We start from the raw sequence: 24931 nt of genomic DNA on the forward strand, positions 1-24931 counted from the left end.
ATATTTAGTGCCAGTTCTCAAATTGAGATGATTTTTTCCTTCCTACAGTAAATGTTAACAGTGCGGTAAAAAGTCCATTGGTGCACAGCTGGGGTTTAAATCAGTTTCGTAATTTTGGAAAATTTTAGATTTTATTTCTCAAGGTTAAATCACTTTAATATGTAGCTAACGTTAGACGTCATTTGACGTACATATTCATATAACATTGATTTCAATAGACCTTTTAGACTGGTAAATTTATTAATTTACCAGTCTTTTTACTATTGTAAAAAGCCGTAGATATTTAATATTATTTGTCATAACGCTTAAAATAAACGCGAGTGCAATGAAACTATCCGTGATTCGTAGACTGAAAATAAAATAACTTGCATATCAATGCAGCCGCCATGTTTGTTTTGGGATTCTAAATTTGAACGTGGACGCGCCAGTCACGGCGCGGGTTCGAGCGGGCCGTATTCGAATTTTAAAATAAATCAAATAATTTCTGTGTTGTATTGTATCTATACAAATTTTAAGATACATAGAATTTCATGTTCGACAGGTTGTATTCCATTTATAGAATACATCAAATAATTTTTGTGTTTAAGTGTAGTTATGCAAAATTCAAAAATAGAATGTCGGGTTTAATCCTGCTTATTCGATTTTTTTAATAAATAAAATATTTGTGTTATAGTGTACCTATGCAATTGTAGTGCAGAATTTTAAAATAGACCATAGACTATAGAGTGTCGAATGTACGTATAATCGTTTGTAAATAACAGTGTGGTTTTGTTTTTTAACACTGCTGGCCGAACGCGTTCCATTTTCGAATTAGTTTCGCGGTGTGAGTGATGACGATGGGGAAAAAGAAAAATGGAAAAGGCGGGAATCGTTTTTTTCGTTGGATCAAAAGGTTTGTTTTATTTAATATAATATGTAACGGAATTTTGTTTGTGTTTAACATCAATAATTAGCATGAATAATAAATGACGGCGTAGTCTTGCTCTTTTGCGAATTTTGTAAACGTTTTTGACAAACGTCATTGACAAGCATGCGATTTGATTTGATTTTGAATAAATCTAGAAACGATATAGAATGAGTTTCGGACTGAACATCACTAAGGAATATTCTTTGATTATTTTATATAATTATTTGAGTGACACAGACGGCGGTTCACCAGCTGTCTATGAAAAAAAAATCTGCGTGCGTACAAAGTACACATGTCAGAATGAAACTTCTTTGGCAAACTAAATTAAGGGGTTGGATCTTATATTCAATACCTTGAATTTGATTATACTGAGTATGTAGGAGTCTCGGGAGACCTTGATTCGAAAACCTCTGTGAGATTTGGAGTAATTTATGCTGCTTGAGTTGTAATTTAAGCTAATTAATTTTTTTTTCGATGTTTTGTGCAATATTAGAAATTTGTAAACAATCCGCCAGAACAGTGTGTTAGTGTTACAGTGCAGATTATTCGTTAAAAAGCCGTTACTTTTTACATTTCTGTTGTTTTCTCGTCAATGTGCGTGCTTTTATTTGTTTTTTTTTAAACTTGGTGAATTTTGCTTGGTAAACGACCGGCTTATGTGGATGACTTTGAGGACGATGGGCCCAGTTAATGTTAGGTATTATATGTATGTTTTGGTTTATTTTTATTTTTCTACTGTTATAAATGTTTCTAGTACTTGAAATTGGTTGGGGGTGATAAGTTTACCCTCCCCCGACCTCAAAATCGAGGTATTGAATTGTAAACTTTAACCAAATTAAGTCTTGTTTTATATTCATACAAATCCAAAACTTTCCGTGAGCCTACTTTCGAGAAAGATGGAGGGAAAAGAAGATATGTTAGCAATTTAACGAATTTGTCAATATTATATACAAATTGAAAATTAATACATATTATTAATTTTAGATTTTTTAAATTTATTCTTCCATAATAAAAACACGTGGCATTCAATTTACAATTCGTAATATTTCATACATTGTCTTTACGAAATTTTAATTTTAAAAATAGAATTTCTGTAAGGAAAATCACACTTCTCACTCTCTCAATCGGTTTCAATCGCTCTCGCTCTTCGTGACTCTAATATTATTATTATTGCGTTTCATCCGTAAAAAATTACCCTGATGCGTATTAAGAAGTTTAACTTCAAAAAGGGAACGCATTCGCGAGGCATGAAGTATATTTCCGAACCAATTCGACTCGGGGTGCTTCAAAGAGAGTACCTATTCTTATCGGGCAACGAGGCCTTTGGCCATTAAAGTCTCCATGGGCGGCAGGCAATTGCGAATAAATTGCCCCAAGTTTAGGGGAAATCAAAATGTCCAGCGGTTTTTTGGGGTACATTTAATTACTTTAATAAAAGTGGTTTCTTTTAAAAAACGTTACTATAAAATTTAAAGTCACCACCACCAACCCTAACACCAAACTGGACATTCCTTTTTCTTTTCTTAAAAGGCCGTCAAAGCACTCGTCGAAGCACTGGCGTTGGGTGTCGATGGGCGGCGGTAATACTTAACATCAGTGACACTCCTGCTCGTTTGCTATTACTTATTTTAAATGCATTTATAAATATCTTCTAAACCCAGCGTACAACTGAGTTCTGTGAGTTGGAATGTCATGACATCATTGGGAATTCCACCTCATAGCTGTTCCTTCTTATGCAATTCAAGTAGGATCTCTGCCATTAAGCTTTGGAATAGGCCGCCCGACTTCATACGTTTAGCTACTTTCCTACATCTTTTAAAACTCTTCTGCATTCACATTTCTTAACCATATCCTATCCTGATCAATCGTTTACTTTTATAATTCTTGTATTTCCTTTTCTTTTGCATTGCATGGTCATTCTAGCTTAGCGTTTCAGTTTGATTTTTTATATATTTTTTTTGTGTTATTGAAGTTATACTTCTTTTGGCGCGATGGAGAAAAATGATGAGAGTGAATTTTTACGATGCGCGGGCACACCGACACCTAAATTCACCATCGTAAAGTTAGGTCTAGGTGGCATGGAAATCGATAACTATGTTCAAGTTGTATATTCTAGTATTTTTATATTTAGAACACGTGTTTCGTAGGTACTTAAAAGTACAATTAAACAGTGTGCATAAATAAATATTATTCAATTTCATATACGACGGTGATAGGTTTTACTAATAATTTATTTATTTAAATAAAATCTTTTTGATTGATTTTATATTTTTTATACGATTTGCTTTTGCACTTCCTACACTTTACGCACCATAATTCTGTGTTTCAGATTTTTCCCTTACTAGGGTTGCCTGGAAGAGATTGCTTGTTAGTGATAAGGCCATTCGTTGAATTCCTTATAATTTTTGTGTATGTATGTTATTTGTTTTTTTATGTGTAAGGAAGCGCGAATAAATACAAGAAAAACCTTAGGGGTCTTAGAAGTTGGTCCTAGGGCCGCATACCAGCACAGGATTTGAGATTTTTGGGACTGGTTAGAATATTTCTTTATTTATAATGTCGGCTGGTCATCAAGAAAAATCGTAGGATTATGGTGAATTAGGTTATGTGACTCGCGTAAGGTGTTCGTGTCCGTAAATGGCGGACATCCATTTGCTACCGGTCGAGAATGTGTTCCGGTGACATAACTATAATAGAGCCGCTGTAAAGTGGCGTTTTATGATGTAGTTCCTCTAACTGCTAATAGATGGCGTCTTGATATTTTAAAACGCGATTACAAATGAATGTTTTTATTCATAAGATCTCACTTTACTACGTTCTTCGCTCAATCCAGTGACCTTCGATCTCGCCCTTCATCTGGCGACTGAGATGACGTTCTTGCTGTGGTGTGTCTGCAACGTGCGACTCTCATCCCTGAGGTGGTGAAATTCGTGAGGAAACTGGCCTGCCTTAAATCAAAGTAGATGGCTTGTGTCAAGCACAGAAGGCTGATCACCTACTTTCCCTTGAGACAAATGATCATAAAATAGATACAGAAATCAGATCTAAAATATAATAATAGTATGTGTGTTTTTAACTATTTCCTTCAAAAACAATCTCCGACGAAATTAAACTCCAAGACAGTGTTTCGATTTGACAGATGAAGACTTTTAATCTGTGACCGTTTTGTACGTCTGTGCCAATATTTTTAAGATCATCGTAACTAACACAAAAATATTTACTTTATTAATAAAAAACTGGTGCATTCAGATTGATCAAATATAATAACAGCGCACAATCAGTGCAGTGCAGACAGGAATATTGGGATTTGGAGGAGATCTTTGGTATTATCTATTCAAAAGTTTATTTACCGAAAGCTTTAGGCTAAAGAACATCGTTTAACGATTCCTAAGAATGTTCAAAATTCAATCAAACGAGCCACCGTACAGTGGCAATGTTCTGATGATATAAGCTTTGTCTAGATTTACGTGATATCCATATCAATGGTATGAAATTTCTATTAACACGGAAGAAATGGCAACCGTCGCCTCGTGGCTGCGGTTTCTTTAGTAAAGGTGAGTCTTCTAGTGCATTTACCATGGAGAGTGTTCATAGGAGTTGTTCATATTCATACTTGCAGCTGAGTTTCATGATTCTAACGGCTCCAGAAGTTCCAATCACGATAGTTAATATAATGCGTGCGCGGCAAAGACGAGACAAAAAGAGACTAGGGTAAAAGCATGATAGAGCGTGGACCCATGCTCGTACTACGTTCGCGAATACAACACGAGACGAGTTGTAAACGTGTAATGATTTATCTATAGTAAGAATAACTTAAATAGTTTTTTTTGCCCATGGTCTTTCGTAGAAATTTTACATTAATTATATATTAGGTTCATTTATGTCTTACGTAATCAGTCAATTTCTTTTCATATCCATTTTTTTAACTTTTAAGTTATGTCAAATCGAAATCATTATCAAGTTGTGTCAAATGTATTATCAGTTGTTTTGTCAAATCCGTGCAAATAACATAGTATAAAGTTTAAATAGTTAAATTAAAAAATCAAAGACAATAGTCAAGAGTTATGAAGCCAAGTTTGACGTTTGTAATTGAAGCAATATGACATCATTAATTGTCTATTGTAACGTATCCGCTCATTCATGACACTCAAGAGTTTTTATGAACAATTGGAAATACACCTTAATCCAACTTAATAAAGACGATAATTTAATGTATTTTGTTACTCAGGCCGAGTACAAAAATATTTTTATTACCGTTTGGGTCTGGGATTCTTATGTATCTGTTTCATTAGGTATGTGATCAGCCTTTGCCTGTTGGGTCTAAGTATCTTCTCGCTCAAACCTTATACGGGTATAATCCCGGCGTGTAAACTAATTTGGTTTATGGATGAATGAAATTGTTGTCTATTGTCTTGTCTTGTCTTGACATGGGTAAGAGACCAGTCTACTAAAAGGTAGTATTACTTACATTTTTCATACTTATTTTTGTACGTTTCCTAAATTTTTATAACTTGTTTCCAAGATATATCCATGGACGATCCTATGCTTAAATTAATATTAAATATGAAATTTTGGGGTTTTTAAGATTAAAAAAAAGAATACAATTAGACGTTTTTTTGAGTTTATGGTATTTCGTATATTTATGGTCTTTGGCAGCCGAAATAGGTGATTAAAGTAGTCTGTTCAGGTAAAAAATGCCCATCTGGCTCCGAGCTATCAACAACACGTGCCGTTGAATCAAGGGTTGACCCCTCTTCGTCTATCATACAGTTTGTGAGGGTGTAGGTAATATCTTGTTCTACTGAAACTTTGACTTGACTTGACTAGACTTGTCCTACTAAATCGAAATTAATAGAAATTCGATTTTGAATTTAATAGTCAGTCCCGTTACTATGCTATATATTAATCCCAAATTTAAAGATATCGTAGTAGTGGTATTTGCAAACTCGGGGATAAACGGTGGACCGAAAACGTATTTTTTTTATAGAACAGGGGGCAAACGGGCAGGAGGCTCACCTGATGTTATACCGCCGCCCATGGACACTCTCGATGCTAGAGGGCTCGCGAGTGTCCATGGGCACAATCTATCCTACGAAATCTTCAACGGAGATAAATATGATTGAGATCTGGGGAAAGCGATATCACGTCTCAATTATTTCATCTGTATTCATCTGGGTTTTTATCACATAGTACAGTTAAAGAAACAGTAAAAAACAGTTTTGGCTTCAAATTAATCTGTAATATCTATCTCAAGTTGTAAAAGAGTTACTATTTTTTTCTTTTTTTTTAATGTTGGGAAATCAATTTACTGACGCCCGCATCGGGGCAACGATTTAAACGTGACGCGGGGAGTGTGGGTTTCAGCCCGTATGGTGCAATGGACACCTACCCACTAAAACCCAACAGCCCCATCTGTTCGCTAGTAAAAGAGGTACCTACTACAAGGTGATCAACCTCCTGTGCCTGACATGTTTCATCAAAACCATGCCAATTTTCTCAGTTCTCTTTCGTATTAAATGTGCACATAGAACGTAAAATTTTTCGCCGCATAATACGAGTTATCTTCATGGATTAACAAGCTAATTTTTTTACTTCATGACAACCCTAATTATAAAGCTGGCGTAACTGTCCCCTTCCTTCCACTTTCCAAACGCTTTAAACATACATCGCTGGGTTGGCAAGATTCGCTGTTCGTTGTTCGTTCTCTTCGATTTCTCTTAAGAAATAAAAATAAATCAGTGGCGCAACCATCTTTTTATCTATTTATCATTCCAAGTATGGGCCTGTAGTTATGGGCCTCTAAATCTGTTCTATAATTTGAAAAACATAATTAGATGAATATAAAAACCACACAAGAAATAATTACTTTAACATATATGAATTTCAATTTAATTATTACTATTGATTCGCAAGCTGTAACTGTAATGTGTTGTATAGTCTCTGAAGGATATAATTTCTGCTGCGTATTTCGTATTTTCATTTCATCATCAATTACAGCCTTATTTATTTATTTTTTTTTTACTGGGGGAAATGCATTGCGCATACCCTTCCGCGGTGCGACTGCTTGGTGCAGAAGGATTAAATTACAGCCTTATGGCCGGAGCTTCTACAAGTATATTTTGCGATCGCAATCTTTTAAGTAAGTGTTTCTCGCGTCTATCTTCGAACCCCTAATATTACGCGATCTTTGACAACTCTATACCACCAACGCAGCCTCGGTCTACCGGATTTTGAGACGAGAGTGTGAGTTCAGTAAGGACCTTGGGGTTTTGTCGTTCGCCATTCGGTGTACAGGTCCCAACCACTTGATCCTATAGCACTTTAGCAATTGGACGATGTTGGCGTCGTTAAAATATTTTCTTTATAATTACTATTATAAACCAAATCCTTTTAACTGTAGTCACTTAAAAGCTAAGTTAAATATTGGTCCTGATTATTTCATAGTGATTATTTTACTTAACAAGCAATGTACAGCGCGTGTTCGTTAACAGTTAATTCCAAACACGTCATTTAGTTGGAACGCCTACTACGACTCAGTTGTGTGCGAGTGTCCGCTGGGTACTGTTCCGGAGCCACTATTCTTTATAATTTATACAATTGCTCAAAACTAGAATTAGCAAATTGTGGTAGACTTTTTATGAATTTTATTGGTGTTTTAAATAAAATTGATGAAATTATCTAATATATTTATATTTCTAGTGTTATATAAATTCTTTTTTTTTTCGAGTGCTGTAGCTACGAAACGCTTAATTAATATCAAACGGTGTAGTGTCGTCGACCTTTTAGTGTTGTGAATTGTTATGACTGAGTTATGCACGAAATGTGTAAGTACTGTTATTTAGTAATATTATAACTCTACAAAAAATTATCTCGGGCGTGTATTTTTTAATTCTCGTAATACTGCTCGTGTTGGCTGCAGCGTGCGAATTTCATCCCGGAGGTCGTAGGTTCGATCCCCAGCTGTCCACCAAAAGACTTTCTTTCTATGTACGCATTTAACACTCGTCCGTACGAAAGAAAACATCGTTAGGAAACCGGCTTGCCTCAGACCCTAAAAGTCGACGGCGTGTCAAGCATAGCAGGCTGATCACCTACTAGCCTATTAGATTGACAAATTATCATGAAACACATAAAAGAAATCTGAGGCCCAGGCGTAAAAAGGTTGTTGTGCCACTGATTTATTCTTAATAGGCAAGTAAATGGTCCTCGTGTTATTGACGGTGGATATTTTGGTGTAGAAATTCATAAACCTAATGTACATAAGCAGTAAGCAAAGCCATATATTTTTCTACATAATTATAGTTCTGAGTCGCGTTTACTGGCGTTACTAGGCATTACTGAAGACGCTTGCTGGCTGACGTCTACATAAAGTACAGCCTGGACATACGACTATTTGTGTCTAGTTTATGCTATCGCGAAATATGTTTGAAAATTATTAAGTATATCATATCGTAATCGTCGAGGCAGAATACGGAATTTCACCCGTATCACCTGGATGTAGTTCGGTATGTTCTCAGAATTTTTATTAAACGAACCCGGGTATCGTTATTGGACCATTTTATTAGTTATATATATAAATTAATATGTATTTTAAAGTACAAAACAGGGACATCTAACTCCCCTGTTATATATAAAAAAGTTAGGTCTCTCAATATACACGGGTTGGATTGCGTGGTGTAGACAAATATATAGATTGGTTCGGATATTAAAATCTATTGCTTAAACGGAAATAATTTAATTGGGACATTAATTTTTATGGAACTTTCGAAAATGATACGGTCAATTTGTTAATATCTAAATTCGTCATGGTATGTTTTCTCTCACTAGATGGCGTTCGATGTTCAATAGCAGGCGTTAATATAATTGGCGTAAATAAGATGGTTCCGGATGATCCATTTACTATATGCTATTGCTGAGGAAATTAAAATCAAGAAAAGTAAATTCTGATTAGGGTTAAAAAGGTTCGATTCTCGACTGTTCAACAGACTTTCTGTCTATGCGCATTTACATCGCTCGAACGGTCAAGAAAAACATCGTGAGGAAACCATCTTGCCTTATGGTAGCTGTACACACTCGGCGAGACACCCCGAGACAGGCCGAGGGCGAGAGTGTATAGTAGAGTTCTCGTCTCGCCTCGCTTCCTCGCAGTCGGTCTCGCCTCTCTCGGTCGCCTGTCGGTTTTTTGCGCACGAGTCAAAGGGTCTCGCGAGTAAAACGAGAGCGACCTGTACACACTCGTTCAATCACTTGCTCGATGACTGTGGTTATTGTGGTTATTATGTGTTAAAGCAGCGGTTTCCATGTCCATTATTAACGGTGTTTTAAATACAAATAACGTAACGAGTGTGTACAGGCTGCGCTATTCTCTCGGTCGAGTGTGTACAGCCACCATTAGACGCACGACGGCGTGTGTCAGACACAGGAGACTGATCGCCTACTTTCCTACTACATTGGCAAATTATTAAATAGATACAGAAATCTGAGGCCCCCAGACAAACCTGAAATAAGTAGATTAAGAAATCTTGAACAATAAAATCTCATGAGAAAATGCGAAAGAGTTATGTTACATTTATAACAATAGGTGGGAAACATAATAACTTTCAATGGGAATTGAAGGCCGATATTAAATGACACTCCCCTGACGTCATATATATATATCCCGGAATAAATAGGTATAAGGAAGACATTGTTAGTGAATTATATGCTTGACAAAAGGTATCTCCTACGATGTTTCAATGTACATATTATGTTTAATGAAACACTTTGTTTGAAGCTTGGTGTATACTGGTTGTAATCGTTTTAACATGAGCTTATAACTGAGATAAAATTTGGGGATCAACTTGAGTTATTTATTGCCAGTTCTTCTCTTCCATTCTACGCCCTTGATTTGAGAACCGGCAGTAAATGTAATATAAGGTGCATTTAAATACATTATTTTTCTTTTTTTGACGTTCATAAGTGTACATTATGTTAAAAACATGAATAAATTATTTTGAATTTTATTGAAGGGTTCTAAATCTAAGTACCACTTCTTTTAATAATAAAGAATATATAAACAATAGCGCACTAGCGGTCTATTATCCATTGCTAAGTGAAAGATTTACAACGTGATCATTTCATATATATTTTAGCAACCTCTAGCAATATGATGACAAGATCTTTATTTGTGGATGAGCAAGTCTTCGTTTGAAGAACTGTTAAGACTTCATGACTGCCACGAATAGCGTGCGTTTACATATAAATATTGGTATCTATAGTTCATGGCAGCCATGGCTATGCGCGATGCGTGTGCTCTATGGCGATTTCATAATAATGTATCTATCTCGCTGGCGGCTGCGACCTGTTGATTTCTACTTCAAGTGTGCAATTGCTAACATTTAGTTTACGCTTCTAATTATTAACTAAATTATATATGTAGTTTATTGTTTTACTAATGTTAGGTTAGGTCATGTAATAAAAACAGAACGAAATTATGCGTTATTTAAAGTTTTGATAGATTTTTATTTTCTCGTTAAACTACGGTTCTATTCTTAGAACAAGGTACATACAAACAACCTTTTTATATCTGGGTGTCAGATTTTCTAACTTGTTTCATTTGTCCATCTAAAAGGCAAGTAGGTGATCAACCTCTTGTGATACACGCCGTCATGTCGGGTCTAAGGCAAGCCGGGTTACTCGCGATGTTTTCCTTCGTACGAGCGAGTGTTAAATGTGCCATAACGACCATTGGTGCACAGCTGGGATTTGAAAGTCAGAGATGAGAGTCGTACGCTGAAACCACTAAGCCAACACAGCTACTGCTATCTATACATTAAGGGCCTGTTTCAAAATGTATGGATAAAGTGCCAAATAAGATACTTCGCATTTCATGACGTAATAAATAGCTTATTTGGAACTTATCCGGGCATTGTGAAACAGGCCCTTTTTCTTATAATAGACAGTAGTCACTTACATGATAACTTATTATGCTAAAGATACAATTTATTCCGTCGTGAGTCATTGAAGAGCTTCAATGAATTAGCGAAGTAGAACTTGGGTGAACTTTCATTTCCATAGACCTAGTTATCACTCAAGAGATGGTTTTTTAGTCTTAATTTAAATATTACCAGGCTGTCTGCACTTTTTATATTACACTAACAGACTCGGCCAAGCATTGCTGTGCCTTAGGCTTTTGTTATTTTTGATTACATAGTAGTAAACTTTTCACGGGAAACGGTAGGAGAATTTATGTGAAAGGGAGATGCTTATGTGAAACGTTGGTACTTTTAACACAGCGCCATCTGTTAGAATTGTATCAAATAATAAACAAATAATTGCAATAAAATAGTAATGCGGGTATAAATTGAGATGTAAGCTATCAAATCTTTTAAGTTAGATCAAACTGCACACGGTGTGAAAATTTGTTTGATATCGTTTCGGTAGTTTAGGGAGTCCATAGCGGACAAACAACATGACACGTAATTTATATATATTAAAAGATAAGATTAACTAGCAAATAGATAAAAAATCCTCAACTTTTATTTTTATTTCCACGTGTTTCACATATTCTTTTATTTGACATTACTTACATTGGTTTGTTCGTCCTAATTTACAGATTTGATTGTATTGGTTCCAAAACTACCCCTACGTTACCCCCGATGAAGGCTCTAGTTCCAAAAAAGTTGTAGTAGGGAAACTCCTATGTAACCCAAGGTTTCTAAGGCATTCCTAAATTCTTCAGAAACTATTGACAACAGCAGTGTACTATAGTTTTATAGAAGACATCTATCTACTGTCCAGTACCATATGTCTAACAAGAACAGTTCAACCTGCTACCACCGAATTAATGGGTGAAATCGAACAGCATTGTGAATCAGGAAGTAATTGACCAGTTTAGCATATAATTGTATGACCGGTGATTTAATTAAGAATGGGCGACAAATTGATCAACTGATTTATTGGATTAAGACCTTGGATGCTAACTGAATCAATTGCTCTAAGAAAATATGCCTAGGTCCAATTTAGCAGGAGAGCAAGAGTCGTGACAAAACCATTTCAGGCAGAGCTGAGCTGTCAGAACCCTCAAGGCCCACAGCGAGTTAAAAAAAAAATTACGTGAAAACCCCTATAAGGTCTGGGCATCCGATTTCTTTTTCGTTATTCGAATAGGCGAGTATGTGATTAGCTTATGGGGTAGAAGAATTAAATGACTGTCCTCTTCAGTCCTCTTCTGCAGGTCCTAGTGGTGGTGGACGTGAGTTGTAGCGACATGCGGAGGTATGTAGGCGCTGCTCATACATATTATACCAAAAAGGTCTGACTAGTCATACCACTAGCTAGAATGGAAATGCATATATGCCCAACGGGAATTATTTATTTACACTTCGTTACCATCATTGTAACCTGTTTATTTATAATTTTATATTATTATTAATTATTATATTTTTTTTTAAAAACAAGAGAGCTTTACCCCCCAGACTATACCTGCCTATCTTAGACCATAGTGTATTTACCCAATTTAGAAATAGAAAGGTCTGATTTACAATACTATTACTTCCTCGTTCGTGTCTAATGCTTTTGCGTGTGAACGAGCGATGACCAACGGGAGGTAGTGATGTGAAAAATTTATCGATAAATTAGACCACAGTAGAGTGTATAGGGTATATGAATACGACAAATTGCAACTGAGGTTGCGTAGATATGTATTATCTATGCATCTTCTACTGCATTTACCATGAAGAGTGTTCAGAGGAGATGTTTCCGCCTTCTCTATGTGGAATCATCCCTCAGAAGTATTTCCGAACCAATTCGACATAGAGTCCTTAAAAGACCGTACCAATTCTGATAGGGCCGGCAATGCAACATGACAAGTCCTCTGGCATTGAGTATTCATGGGCGGTATTTCTCAATTTTTTTGCCCTGATAAGTCAAAAAATACTACATGTGACACAGTAGGCTCAAAGGCTTAATTGTCTAAGAAACCCATGAAGATAGAGATAGAGTTGTGATGGCAGTGTTTCTTTGCTAAAACTAATTTAATATGCAAAAATTCAAAATTTTTCGATATTGTATCCCATCACTAATAACAGTAACGTCCATTCGTTATTGTTTCAATAATAACGGAATTTTTTATCTTCTACCGTAAGCTATAAGATATTACAGACTTATCAAAGCATTTACGCTGAGATTACCTTACCTATGCCAATACCCAAAGACACCAGAAGACCCAATCAGTTAAAGGCTGATCACCTGTTTGCCTCATAAAAGATAAAAAGAAGATACTTAAGAAAAGATCGTTCCAATTATTAAATCACTCGCAAGCCCTCTACTTATCTAAGTATATTGAAGCGTCCATGTAATAAGTTTGGTGTTCTTTACGATCCCCTTTTATTTACCTGTGCCTGGTGCAAAGTGGTACACCAGAAAGTTCTCCCTTTTTTCGTGCAGTCGTGTGGTATTTGGGGTGAGGTATACCAAGTGTATTAATCCAACAATGTTTATTGTTCGCAATCACTATGGTCTATAAAAATTAGTTATTTGTAGTAAAGTTAATTGACGTTTTTTATAGCCCTTGTTTGGGTCTGCTGTGCCAGAAGACGTCTCCACTCGCAGCTCGCTGCACTAGTCAATATTAAGAATAGTGTGTTTTAAACATGGCTTTTAAAAGCGTTGAAAGATTTTTTGTATTTAACCTGAAATCAGATCCGACATGTAAGTACAAACAAGTCGGTAAAGCATCTCATTAAAGGATGTACAGAAGCAATCTATATAAAGGTTGCAGCAGTTACCTAGCCGAAATATTGATAAGCTTAAAATCGCAACTGCAATAAAATACTTCACTTCACTGCGTGTACGACTAATATAACTTTAATGTTATTAAATGATAATGACAATTATTGCAGACGATACCAGCGGTATTGCTCAGACATATATTATATTAGAAAATTTCTTAACATATGTAGTATTTTATTAAAGTTTTCCAACGGGTACCTACTCATTAAACAATATTAAAACAATTATTTTATACACAAAAGCCAAAAACAATACACATTCAAACACGTTTGTGTTTATGTTTATAAAGCACAGTTTTAACTATTAATACGAAAAATATAACAAAGTATAAATTCATACTAAATTTTAAATTATAAGTTCTTAGGTTCATTAATCATTATAATAAATGTTTAATATAAAGGATAATAATAATAAAGCTATTTTTAATAAAAGATACCAGAGTTTTTCAAATAATTTTTTAAACATGTTTTAGTCACGTTAAATATCTATTTGCTGGAAATTTATGTTGTAATCTGAAGGTATACAATACATGACTGAGTTTCGTAAATAGTTGGTATTAGTTGGTACAAGATGGCGTCGCTAGCGTTTGCTACGTGTTAATTCTTACAAATATTCAGTCAATAATAATTTTTTTGTCAATTTAATTGTATTATACTGAGGAATTTGGGATAGTTGTGTTTGCCTTGTATCATTAAGAAATTAAAAAAAAACAGTCTTGTCAGTCACGTGTCACAAAACGGTCATAGGTCTAATCCTCTATTACCTTGGAGTAATTTCGTCGGAGACTGTTATTGACTGAATATTTGTAAGAATTAACACGTTACAAACATTAGCGACGCCATCTTGTCTAGAGAAGCCTTTTGGCGGGTTCTTTGAATTGTGAATATTTTATTTGTATTTAAACTCACAATTTAATTTGTATAGGTTGGTCCCTAGGTTTTTGGAATCTTTTCAAATAGCCCAGTTTAGATTATAATTATTTGTCTCTCTATCTCAATTTCGTAATTGTCCGTATGGCTGTCTGCGTAGGACTAAATATGTTTCTTGTCCCATAATAAGGCCTTAGATTAGAGATGCTGGTTCAAGAAACAAAGACAGTACAATCGGTTTTTGTTTTAAATTAAACCCACCGACCCCACCTTGACACCGTCAGCAAATCCAAAGCCGGTGTTTTTCTAGCTCTCATACTATAATAACACAGAGAGCACAGTCTGCATGATCAAGAATTTAATATTCAGTTTGTAATTTAGTGTCTAACACATTAATTTTGTGTAAGTATTAATTTTTTGCTTGCTTTTGTTGCTTTTTGTGTTTTTAACAAATCGATATTTATATAGGTATATAGATGTTATATAAGTCTGTTTTGATTACAGCGATCTGCCCGATGAAGAAGATAAAAAGTCACCAGTTCTCCTTCTAGGAGTGAATAAAATATCTGACTCCCCATTTGCCAGAAGGCGTCATGACCCACAGACCGGTTCAATACGCTTCTTCAGACCTCCTAAGTCCAAATATACAAGAGGATTAAATGGTGATGAAAGACTTGAGAAGATTAGAAAGGATCTGCTCCTTCATAAACACAAGCCTGACATATACATTCCTAATATAAGACAGACTAAAGACAACTGTCACAGACTCACGTGTATAGGTAGCTGTATCTGTGACGCATCAGATAGAGGTTCCTTCTCCTTCCACAGACCTAGTTCTGAATTCAACGAAATAGAATTCAAATACACAGAGCACATTCCAGAAAACCAACCATGCAGCAGCAAAACATCATATAATATAACTCCCAAATCGACTGAGCGCAGACATTTTCTACTATCGAATTTAAATGAGCGATTTCGTAAGACACTCAGCTTGGATTCGCGTAAAATTGATAGACTCGATAGGCCCAAATCTATAGCCACCAGTAATATAGATAAAGAAGGTTTAGTGCATCCAAAGAAGAAGAGGAAATCCTTTTTCTCACTCGACACGTTCTTTGATAAGAAATCGGATACCTCGTCAATAGATGATTTCTGTTCGTCGAAGTACAAAAGATTTGAATTGGAAACTGATGATTCGCCAATACTTAAAAGTGATAGAAAGAATACGAGGTGTAAATTGGAGAAATTGGAAGACCATTTCTATAAGAGTCTGAAACAGAATGTTGTTGATGCCGTACCAGCTGATGCTTATGAGGAGGATGTTGAATATATAGAACCTATAAGTAATTTCACAAGTCAGAGCACGTTGATTTTTGATAAAAACGATAAATTAGACGCTAAATTGGATATAAAAGCGTTCGAAATTGTTGTGCAGGAAACAGATTTGAGTCCAACGCATCTAGTAGTCAAAGTTATGGATAAGTCAGTAGATTCAATAGGAAGTTGTTCGTTGGACGTCGACGCGAGCACGGATTTTTCAGGTAACGAGAGAGAGATTTTAGTTTAAAGCCTGATTAACTAGTTACTATTTAAATATTTATTGTTTCCCAGAAAGATTTATTTAAAATCTTACAAAATATTAGGTTAAAATTTTGTTTTCTTAAACAATGCAATATTCAATGGCAGTTGAATATGAAAATGAATTACAGTAAATTGGTGTTACAGTTTATTTAAATAAATCTGTCTTTCTATCCATAAAATTATTTAACCTGTGATACTAGTTAAAGGTTAAACTTATAAAACGTGGACTATATGTGCTGAGATCTGAATATATAACCGTCATAGACGCCTTTGATATCACTCCTAAATGTCAAAATCGTATGGAGGTAGATAATGCTATTTCAAACACTGGTTCTAAGGCTGATATTAATACTTATAAAAGTTTGACTTCTGTCTGCATATGTTTTTGACATATATGAATTATACGGGTTGGTAAAGAAGTGTCCACGTTTTATAGGAAAGTTAGTTTTGCTTATGAGTCGTTTTTTAATAGTTACTTTATTTGGAACGAGTCCTACAAATGTGTTCTGAGACACAGGCCTCTTCTATCTAGCTATCTCCTCGTCTTCCGAGCTATTGTAGCCCACACAGTCCCCACCACGGCGTACAAACCTTCAATAGCCTGATCTGTTCACGAGTAAAGAAGTCCCAAGATCGAGGTTTTCACATAACCTGCTCAGATTCTTGTCCACTCTTCCTTGTGTTTAGCAAGCCTCTGCATCTAGGTGATGACCTGTAAAGGCCTTTACTTGATCGGTCCAGACAGAAGGGAATCGGCCTTGATTTCTAATGCCCTCCACTCTGCCAGTCCCGATAAGATTTTTTAGACTTAGTGGTTCTTCGAGTGTCCAAAAAAAATACTCTTAAGGAACTCTTGATTAACGACTCTGGTCTGATAGTTATTGTATCGTAGTTACCGATTTGCTGTAATTTTATGTATTTATAACGGGGAGCGCGTTCCAAAACAAAAGGCTGTATTTTAACATTTGACAGATGTCAAAAGTTTTTACCTTTCGGAACGCGATCCTTAAAAATATTTATTTGTTATTATTAGTTTAAAGAGATTGGTAATGAGACAATTTCTCTAACTCATTATAACGCCAGTAACTTTATTTCACAGCGCATACCGCGAACATGAATACTTTTCTGTGCGGCTCTTGCGCTAGTGACAGCTCACAGTTTCAATTATGTAATACAGCGCATGTGGGAAGTCACTTGGTCAAATACGTTCGTACAGTGCCACATACTTTTCTTAGCCGGCGGCTAAAATTGGTATTACCGTCGCCATTTTAGTACGTACAATCAATAATTTTACTTTCTATTAATATCTTAGATCCATTTATAAATTATTTATCTATATTCCTGGTATTATTATTTATATTATATAAGTGTAACCTGTTGTGGATGCATCCAGTGTGTTTGTATTTGTTTTATTTTTGACTTTATTTTTATTAAGGATGTCTCTGTTTGGTTTCCCAATAAATAAATAAATAAATTATTAATCAGGATGGCAAAGTTTTAAATTATCGAACGGTTCTGATTGCTAGGTGTCTTAAAAAATATAAATATTAGTGCAGGAAAACCTATCATATGAGTTGTTCTTATTTGAGCTTAGAACTGTATTCTATATATATATTGTGAGTCACGCCTTGCAAAAAGTGAGTTTCTCTCGAGCCCTGAACAAAGAGTCAACTGTCATCTGTTCAATGTCAACAGCGATATACCGAATTGAGTTGGCGGAATGGCTTAAATTTAAGGGTAATTCAAAAACGAGTTATTAGATCAGCTGTCTCGATTCTGAATCCCTAACAGTTACCAATCTCTTAATGTGTTTGTGTGTTTTAGCTTAGCATGTTCATTTCATATGTTTTAAGTATATATGTATCGCTATAAGTATTGTTATTGCTTCGGAATAAGGCAATTTTAAAATTATCAAATATTCGTTCATGTTTATATGAACTGCTTTTGGCGCCCATTTATTGGCCTGAGGACAAGCTAAAGATTTTTGACAATACTATATAGTATTGGCAAATATCTAATAGGAAGGTTATTTTAAAATTGCTCAATTTATACTTTTCATTGTTCTATGAGTGTTAGTTTAAGCTTTCTTCGTGTTATTTAATAAATATTTCATTTCTTTTCACGTGTTTTCTTTGTGAATGTGACGCTTGTGTTTTTGTACTTTCTCTAGTCGTTTAAATTAGTTTAATATATTTTTAGTACAATAGATATTATAAGTATTTTGATATTTTAGTATGTCTGTGTCGACTCCCATCTGCAATAATTATTACTTGCTAAAAATGGAGGAAGGCATCGTGAGGAAAAAGCAATCACCTCCAAGATCTAAAAATTGACGGCGTGTGTCAGGCATAGAAGGCTGATGACATGCCAGTTTAGGTTTTGAATTATCAAGTTTTAATGTTTTTGTGATTCTTATAGTAGGTAGATAGCGATGTCAAAAACATGAATGACATTTAAACTTCCCCAGTCAACTATAATACTTTATAAGATAAAAATACTTTAAAAAATAATTTTAGATTTGATATTGATAACCGTAATTAAAATAAAAACATTTTAATTTATTAAGTCATCCAAAAAGTTTTAATTACATGTAAACTTTTTAATAGTCGTTCCATTTTACGGTCTAATCGCGTCAGGTCAATCGCATCTCGTTAATTTACGTAATTTATTTTTAAAACCATATGTTTCTCTTCAGAACGTGTTGAATTTATATTTATAGTTCTGATTTAAAGCTGTTTAGGTTTCTTTATGTTTAAAAAACTATCTTTTTATACATCTTGTTTTGCTTTGAAAAAACCGGTCTAATAAAAAAGGTAACCTGTTTGACATTTTTATGGTCTTACCAAATAAACAAGTAGCCCTACACACCCCTAAGCGTTGTTTGTTTGTATTCACAGTATCTATTGTTTTAATAAAGTCCCCGTAACCAGCTGCAATCAAAACAATAGCAATCTGGGCATATAAGTGATGTTTAAGTAGGCATTTTTAAAGTAATCACTAATAATTTTTAATTTTCTTTACAATCATAAAATCTTGTCATTCTTTCTTAATCATAAATTCCTTATAATATTTATGATTAGCACAATTGGCGAGTGACAAATAACCTACGCAATATTTTTTTAAACAACCTCGCTTTTAAGTAGGTCATATATGTAAAATTTAAATTGCAAAATCCAAACAAAGATTTAAGGCTTGGACAAGTCATTGGTTAACCTTCAGGCCCACACGTTTACGCAGACGGTCATTGTCTCGTATCGTGTTAAACGAAACGCACGTTATAACTAGTATTCTTATGCAGTAAAACTGTTGCATAAAATAATGCAGGTGCGTGGAACGTAACGACCAAACGGCCTGCGCATGTGACGTTTCAGAAAAAAGTTTAAATCTGACGTTTTGAGACTTTTGACATTTGCAATCTTTTCGTGCGGTTAGAGAGAAAATTTCAAAGTTTGTGAAGTGCTTAAACTTGTGTTGTAATTGTTTCTGTTAAATTTAAGTGGTAAGTTTTATATCTTTGTTGATAGGCGCTTTTACCAGCGTTTTTATTTTACTTCGAGAAAGCATCAAATATATTTTTTAACTTTCCAACTAAGATGAGTAAGCACGATATTAAATTCCATAGAAAAACTTGTTTTAATATTACTAGTGCAATATAGGTATGTCATTATGACGCGAGGCTCAATAATTATAATTATTGATATATAATCAATAATTATTGATGAATAACATGGCCCTACATGCTCTATGACGTCATATAATTGGTAACTAAAGCTATACACAACACAATGGAATTACGTTTTCCTGTAAGTAATCATATATTCTTTAAATTGCATAATACTAGCAAGCTTTTTTAAGCTTGTGTAATGAAACAAACAAAATCCTAATAGTACAAGATGTACTTTAAATACATAGAAAAAAAAATCATGATATTACTATCATAGAAATGCTTTGATTCTATGCTTCATTAAGTAGTACATATATATATTCTTAACAACATTACAGATGTATTACAGGTACACAAAACTTAATTACAATAGGCAAGATCTTACAAACATTTTGTTAAACAAAGTGTTTATTTCCATATTCTTCTAGGCCTTTCTACACCGTTGACTTAAGTACTGGAAGCAAATGTAAAATTAGATGCATTTCATATGTATTTCTTTATTAATAATTCTATGTAGACATTCAATAATGTTCATTGTGTTACCTAAATGATTTTAAATTCAAATATATTTTTTGAAATTAAACTATTACTAAGTCGAGTTTTATGTCTACCTACATTTTTGTTGCTGTTTTTGTTTTGTAAATTTTATATATGTACCTACATCTGTGCGTTCTAATAATAATTATTAATCTTAGTTTATAATGTTTTCTCAGAAAGCATATTTTTGTAAAATCATATGAGAAATAAAGTTATTCTTACCGTTATTATTACCTTAAAACACAGTGAATGTGATTGAAAAAACACTTCATAGTAACACATTTTACAAAACAATTAGTCATAATATTGGTTCCATTGCCTATACATTATTGTCCTACTCATTACTAGACAGCATCTGTTTAAGTACTTTTGTAAACAAGTTATGAAAATTTAAAAAGGTGTTTTTGAAATGCTTAACGCATTTGGCATGGATTTGTAATCAATACCAACCTGTTGTAAATTCATGTGACAGGTATTTTGTTTATTAATTTTTATTGTCTTTATTATCTAAAAAGCTATCCCGCTACCTATTCAATGATTTTTCATGATTAATCCAAACGATTAACTTTAGAAGTGAAACATATCCTCAGACGTCCTTGGTTTACATTCCAGTTCAAAGAAATTTGATACTGCCTGTTTGTCAATACATAAAATGTCATATAAATAAGTAGTTAAGATTTGATTTTAGATAGAACAAAAGTTAAAGCCTTCTTGCTTTTAAAATAATTTCAAAAATAATAATTAAGTATTACTTATTTGATTATCTTGTCTATATTTTTTTAAGTTTAAATATTATGTATACATGCTAAATTATAAAAAAAATATGTTTTTTAAGAAATAAACTTATACTGGATAATTCTCAGAAATGATTACACAATTAAAATGCTAAATTTTCCCCGAGTAATGGGCTGTATTAAACGGCCATGTTCGACTGAGTTAGTCAGTTATAAATGGCTTATATAATCTGACTATATAATAAATATTCATCTCATGTATTTGCTAATATAGTCAGGACCATTTTTGGAAATATCAAGGACATCTGCTTATATATATATCTCTCTGACATATTACATATAATTTTATTGGTTTTTAATGTTATATAACCAAGATCCTTCTAACTACAGCATACAGCAGCACTGTATTTTGGCAAGCTAACTTATATGTGAGAAAAAATATTAGTGAAACACTGCTTATGAGTGAATTTGTATGGTAGTTAAGTTTAAGTTATATATGTATATATGCAACTCGATGTTTTGAGTGCAATGTCAGAGATATTTTACTTTTTAAGGTGATGCTAAATGATTTATTTTGTACTCTACATTTATTATTATTATGGAAACTTGCGCTGCGAGGTTTGTATTTTGCCGCCCTTTTTAGTTGATTCGGAAATATTCCAATGTCACTTTAGTTTTACATAGTGATGGAACGACGAACGGCCAGCTAGTGAACTGAATTTAGAAAGTAACTTTTAAAAGGCCTGCAACGCACTGTCGTTGTAAGTGTCAATGGACGGCGGTATCAATTAACATCAGGGGAGCCTCCAACCTTCGAGCTACATCATCAATAGCTCAGTGGTACCAGTATTTATCAAAGTAATATTAAAGCCCGTCTCTAAAATTACTTGGCTAACAATTTCAAAAAAACTGATTATACATACATGTAATGATTTTGTCTCAGTGCCCGGTAAATTACATTATTTTGGGTAAGGTTAAAGCTAAAAAATATTTTTTTCATTCATTTCACAAATTTTGTTTTAATCAGAAAAAAATTGACAAGTTTCCCAATTTTATTATTGATGATAGATTATCCTAGTAGTTTATTGAATGTTGGTATTAATTGATATTTTATCAGGCTCTGATAAGATTGTATTAATTGTAAGTGAACATGTGCGACTATTATTTAATATTTTCATGTAAGTTTTAAAAATGTTGTTTGCTACCTAGGAAATGCAATTCCGATGTCGCGAGACCTCGCCTCATTTTTCGGCATCAATCAGGAACTGAAACACGAGAGAGTAACGAGAACTCGTAGACACGAAAAGTACTCGATATAGTAAATCTCGTGATCTCGAATTAACGATCTCTCTTTGCATTTGCAAGTGCTACCCGAGCCACCTTGGGTAGCACTCTAGGATTGTTGTCTAATGCTCACCCAGTATAGAACGCTGGTGTGAGTCATGCCACCTACTACTTTGAGAAAGTGATGCCCAAATCTATATCCACCATTTAATATCAAATCATATAATTTATGTATTTCAATTAGGCCTATTAAAAAACACGTTTGAATGACAATTACAAGTTAAAATATGACTTGTTGTCCGTTCCAAAAGATAGACCATAAGGAGATGAATGTGCAAAGAACTCCATACTTACTGTTTTATAATAGTTGTTATAAGATTTAGTATACGTTGATTTGATATTGGTGAAGATATGTTCCTAGAACAAAAAAACTACTTTTTTAAAATAAAAAAAGTACACATGGTGTTATATAAAATAATACACATATAAATATTATTTATGTAGATGCGTGGTGTTCACATATTTATTTTTTATATTGTGTTGATCAATCAATAAAACAAGTAAACGATTTAATGTTTTACACTGAAATTAATATATATATGACAGCTTCACGACAAAGTATTAGACAATTCAGTTTATAACCATAACGGATTATTTTTGATGCAACCGGGGTAAGTAAAAGAGAAAGAAATGAGTTCAGAAAGAGCAGAAAAAACTCTGGGGACGCTAGGTGAACTGCGCTCTTTCTATTAAGAAGATATATATATATATATAGAGATAACAATGTGGAATAATTTCGACCACTATGCAGAGTGCATATCTAACTTTTTATTCTCTTTTAAACTTGGTTTACGCAGTGATAAAAGGAGATAGAACTGTGCAATTACATCAACAACTTCTTGCTTACTGTTTACAATCACTATTTTTGAAATATAGTTTTGTTTTTTCAGATACCACATCGGGAAGTTTGAATCTCCTCACACCATCATCAACCACAAGCCGTATTAAAGAGTTCACGTCGCGAATACAAGAGAGAGCTGGTAATCTACAACCGAACCTAACTCCCACACCATTTACACCACCCAGAACCCCGGAAAGACCAGACCTTCTTAAACCCCCAAAAATCCTGATTGACACCTCGAGTCACAGATCCCGCAGCCACCTTAAAAAACGCGAGGAGCATAAGAAGCCAAGTTACCTGAATCTAGCCTGTTCAGTCAACGGTTATACTAACCTGACTACATATGACTCCAAAATTCGCCAGGATATCAATAAGAGTCGTGAAGCCTCACCCATACGGCCAATAACACATTATCGAACTGATCCCTTGCTAGTACCCATTCCAGTAAGTGCTAACAAATTGGTTGTACCAACATTCCCACATGATCCTAATTTGATGTCCAAGGCGCCGAGCAAGGCGCATACAGACCCATACTTATCCAACACATTCATGGCGGCCGAAAATCGCCAGCTCAAGAACGACTTCCTCGGTACAATGACGACAAAATCCTTTATATCATCAGAAAGCAAGAGCTTCTCTTCCATACAGAAGGATGAGGTGGATCAGGTGTTTAAATGCAGTTATTCTGAAACAAATTTCATATCCGGAGAGGAGTTTTCGGAGTATACCATAACATCGAATGAAAAGAAAGTCGAGATCACGAAGGAGAATGGGGAGAAGCTGACTAGTCCAATGAAAAGTTTCATCCAACAGAGGGTGGAGAGACTGTACGGCCCTGGTGCGTTGGCACAAGGATTCTTTCAGCGGCAAAAATCCGATGACATCCTGACAGAGAAATCTCTGAACTGCCAAAGCCCTGACAGAGTCAAATTGCCAGAGGTAACCAGCCCTAAAGACCTTCCAGTCTTGAGACATTTGAGACCAGAATTCCGTGCACAGCTACCAATAATATCGCCTAGGAAATCTAAAATTGATTCGCCAAAGTCTGATACTAGTGAAGTGAACATTGAGGTCGTTGAGAATAGTAAAACTGTGAGTGAAGTGAATGGTGAAGTGAAGAATGGTGAAATTGTGAAAGATGCATACTATTTCCTGGATTTGGAGAAGAAAGAGACAGAGAGGCTGATTGCACTCTCTGCTGGGGCCGAAAAGGAATTGGAAAACTTACAAGTGAGTATAAATGTTAAAAATAATATAAAGCCCAAGAATATTGTGTGTTTATAACTTTAAAAAACTAGTTCAATTAATATATACAGTTCCAGGTCAGTGGGGTTTTAAATAATGTAAAAATATAATATTCTCTATTTAAACCTGTATTAAGACTTACAATTGATGATATAGGTAGTATTTTAGTGTATAGTGTACATTATTTACTATTTCCTAACAATTTTTAAGATTTATGAGGTTTTAAGACTAAAAAGGTTTTTATATAAATTAATCAGTTTTTTATAATAATATTACAGAATCAAGAAAACATAAGCGAGGAAGTGCTGGGCCTATTCCGTGCTGCCTCAGGGAAAGCGAGGCTTCTGGCCACACAGAAAATGCAGCAGTTTCAAGGTTAGTCACGATTTTAACACTTGGGAACCACAGTGTTTGGGAAGTTTTAACCAGACCTTGGTT

At 34.4% G+C, this 24931-nt stretch overlaps 1 protein-coding gene across 3 annotated transcripts in view; it reads left to right on the plus strand.

Annotated features, from left to right (window-relative positions):
- Positions 1-483: 483 nt before the first annotated feature.
- LOC110992645 overlaps positions 484-24931 on the plus strand; it is a 28247-nt gene continuing 3799 nt past the window's right edge. The window contains exons 1-4 of one of the 3 annotated variants that reach the window (XM_022258545.2): positions 484-892; positions 15052-16088; positions 23298-24478; positions 24772-24868. In XM_022258545.2, the coding sequence (XP_022114237.1) occupies positions 831-892; positions 15052-16088; positions 23298-24478; positions 24772-24868 (2377 nt within the window). In that variant the 5' untranslated portion in view covers positions 484-830. Of the gene's footprint in view, positions 893-7596; positions 7732-15051; positions 16089-22207; positions 22242-23297; positions 24479-24771; positions 24869-24931 lie in introns of those variants that run through there. The other 2 variants (XM_045633993.1, XM_045633992.1) reach the window with 2 other exon arrangements.

The sequence above is a fragment of the Pieris rapae genome, chromosome Z, assembly GCF_905147795.1.
Source record: "Pieris rapae chromosome Z, ilPieRapa1.1, whole genome shotgun sequence".
NCBI lineage: Eukaryota > Metazoa > Arthropoda > Insecta > Lepidoptera > Pieridae > Pieris > Pieris rapae.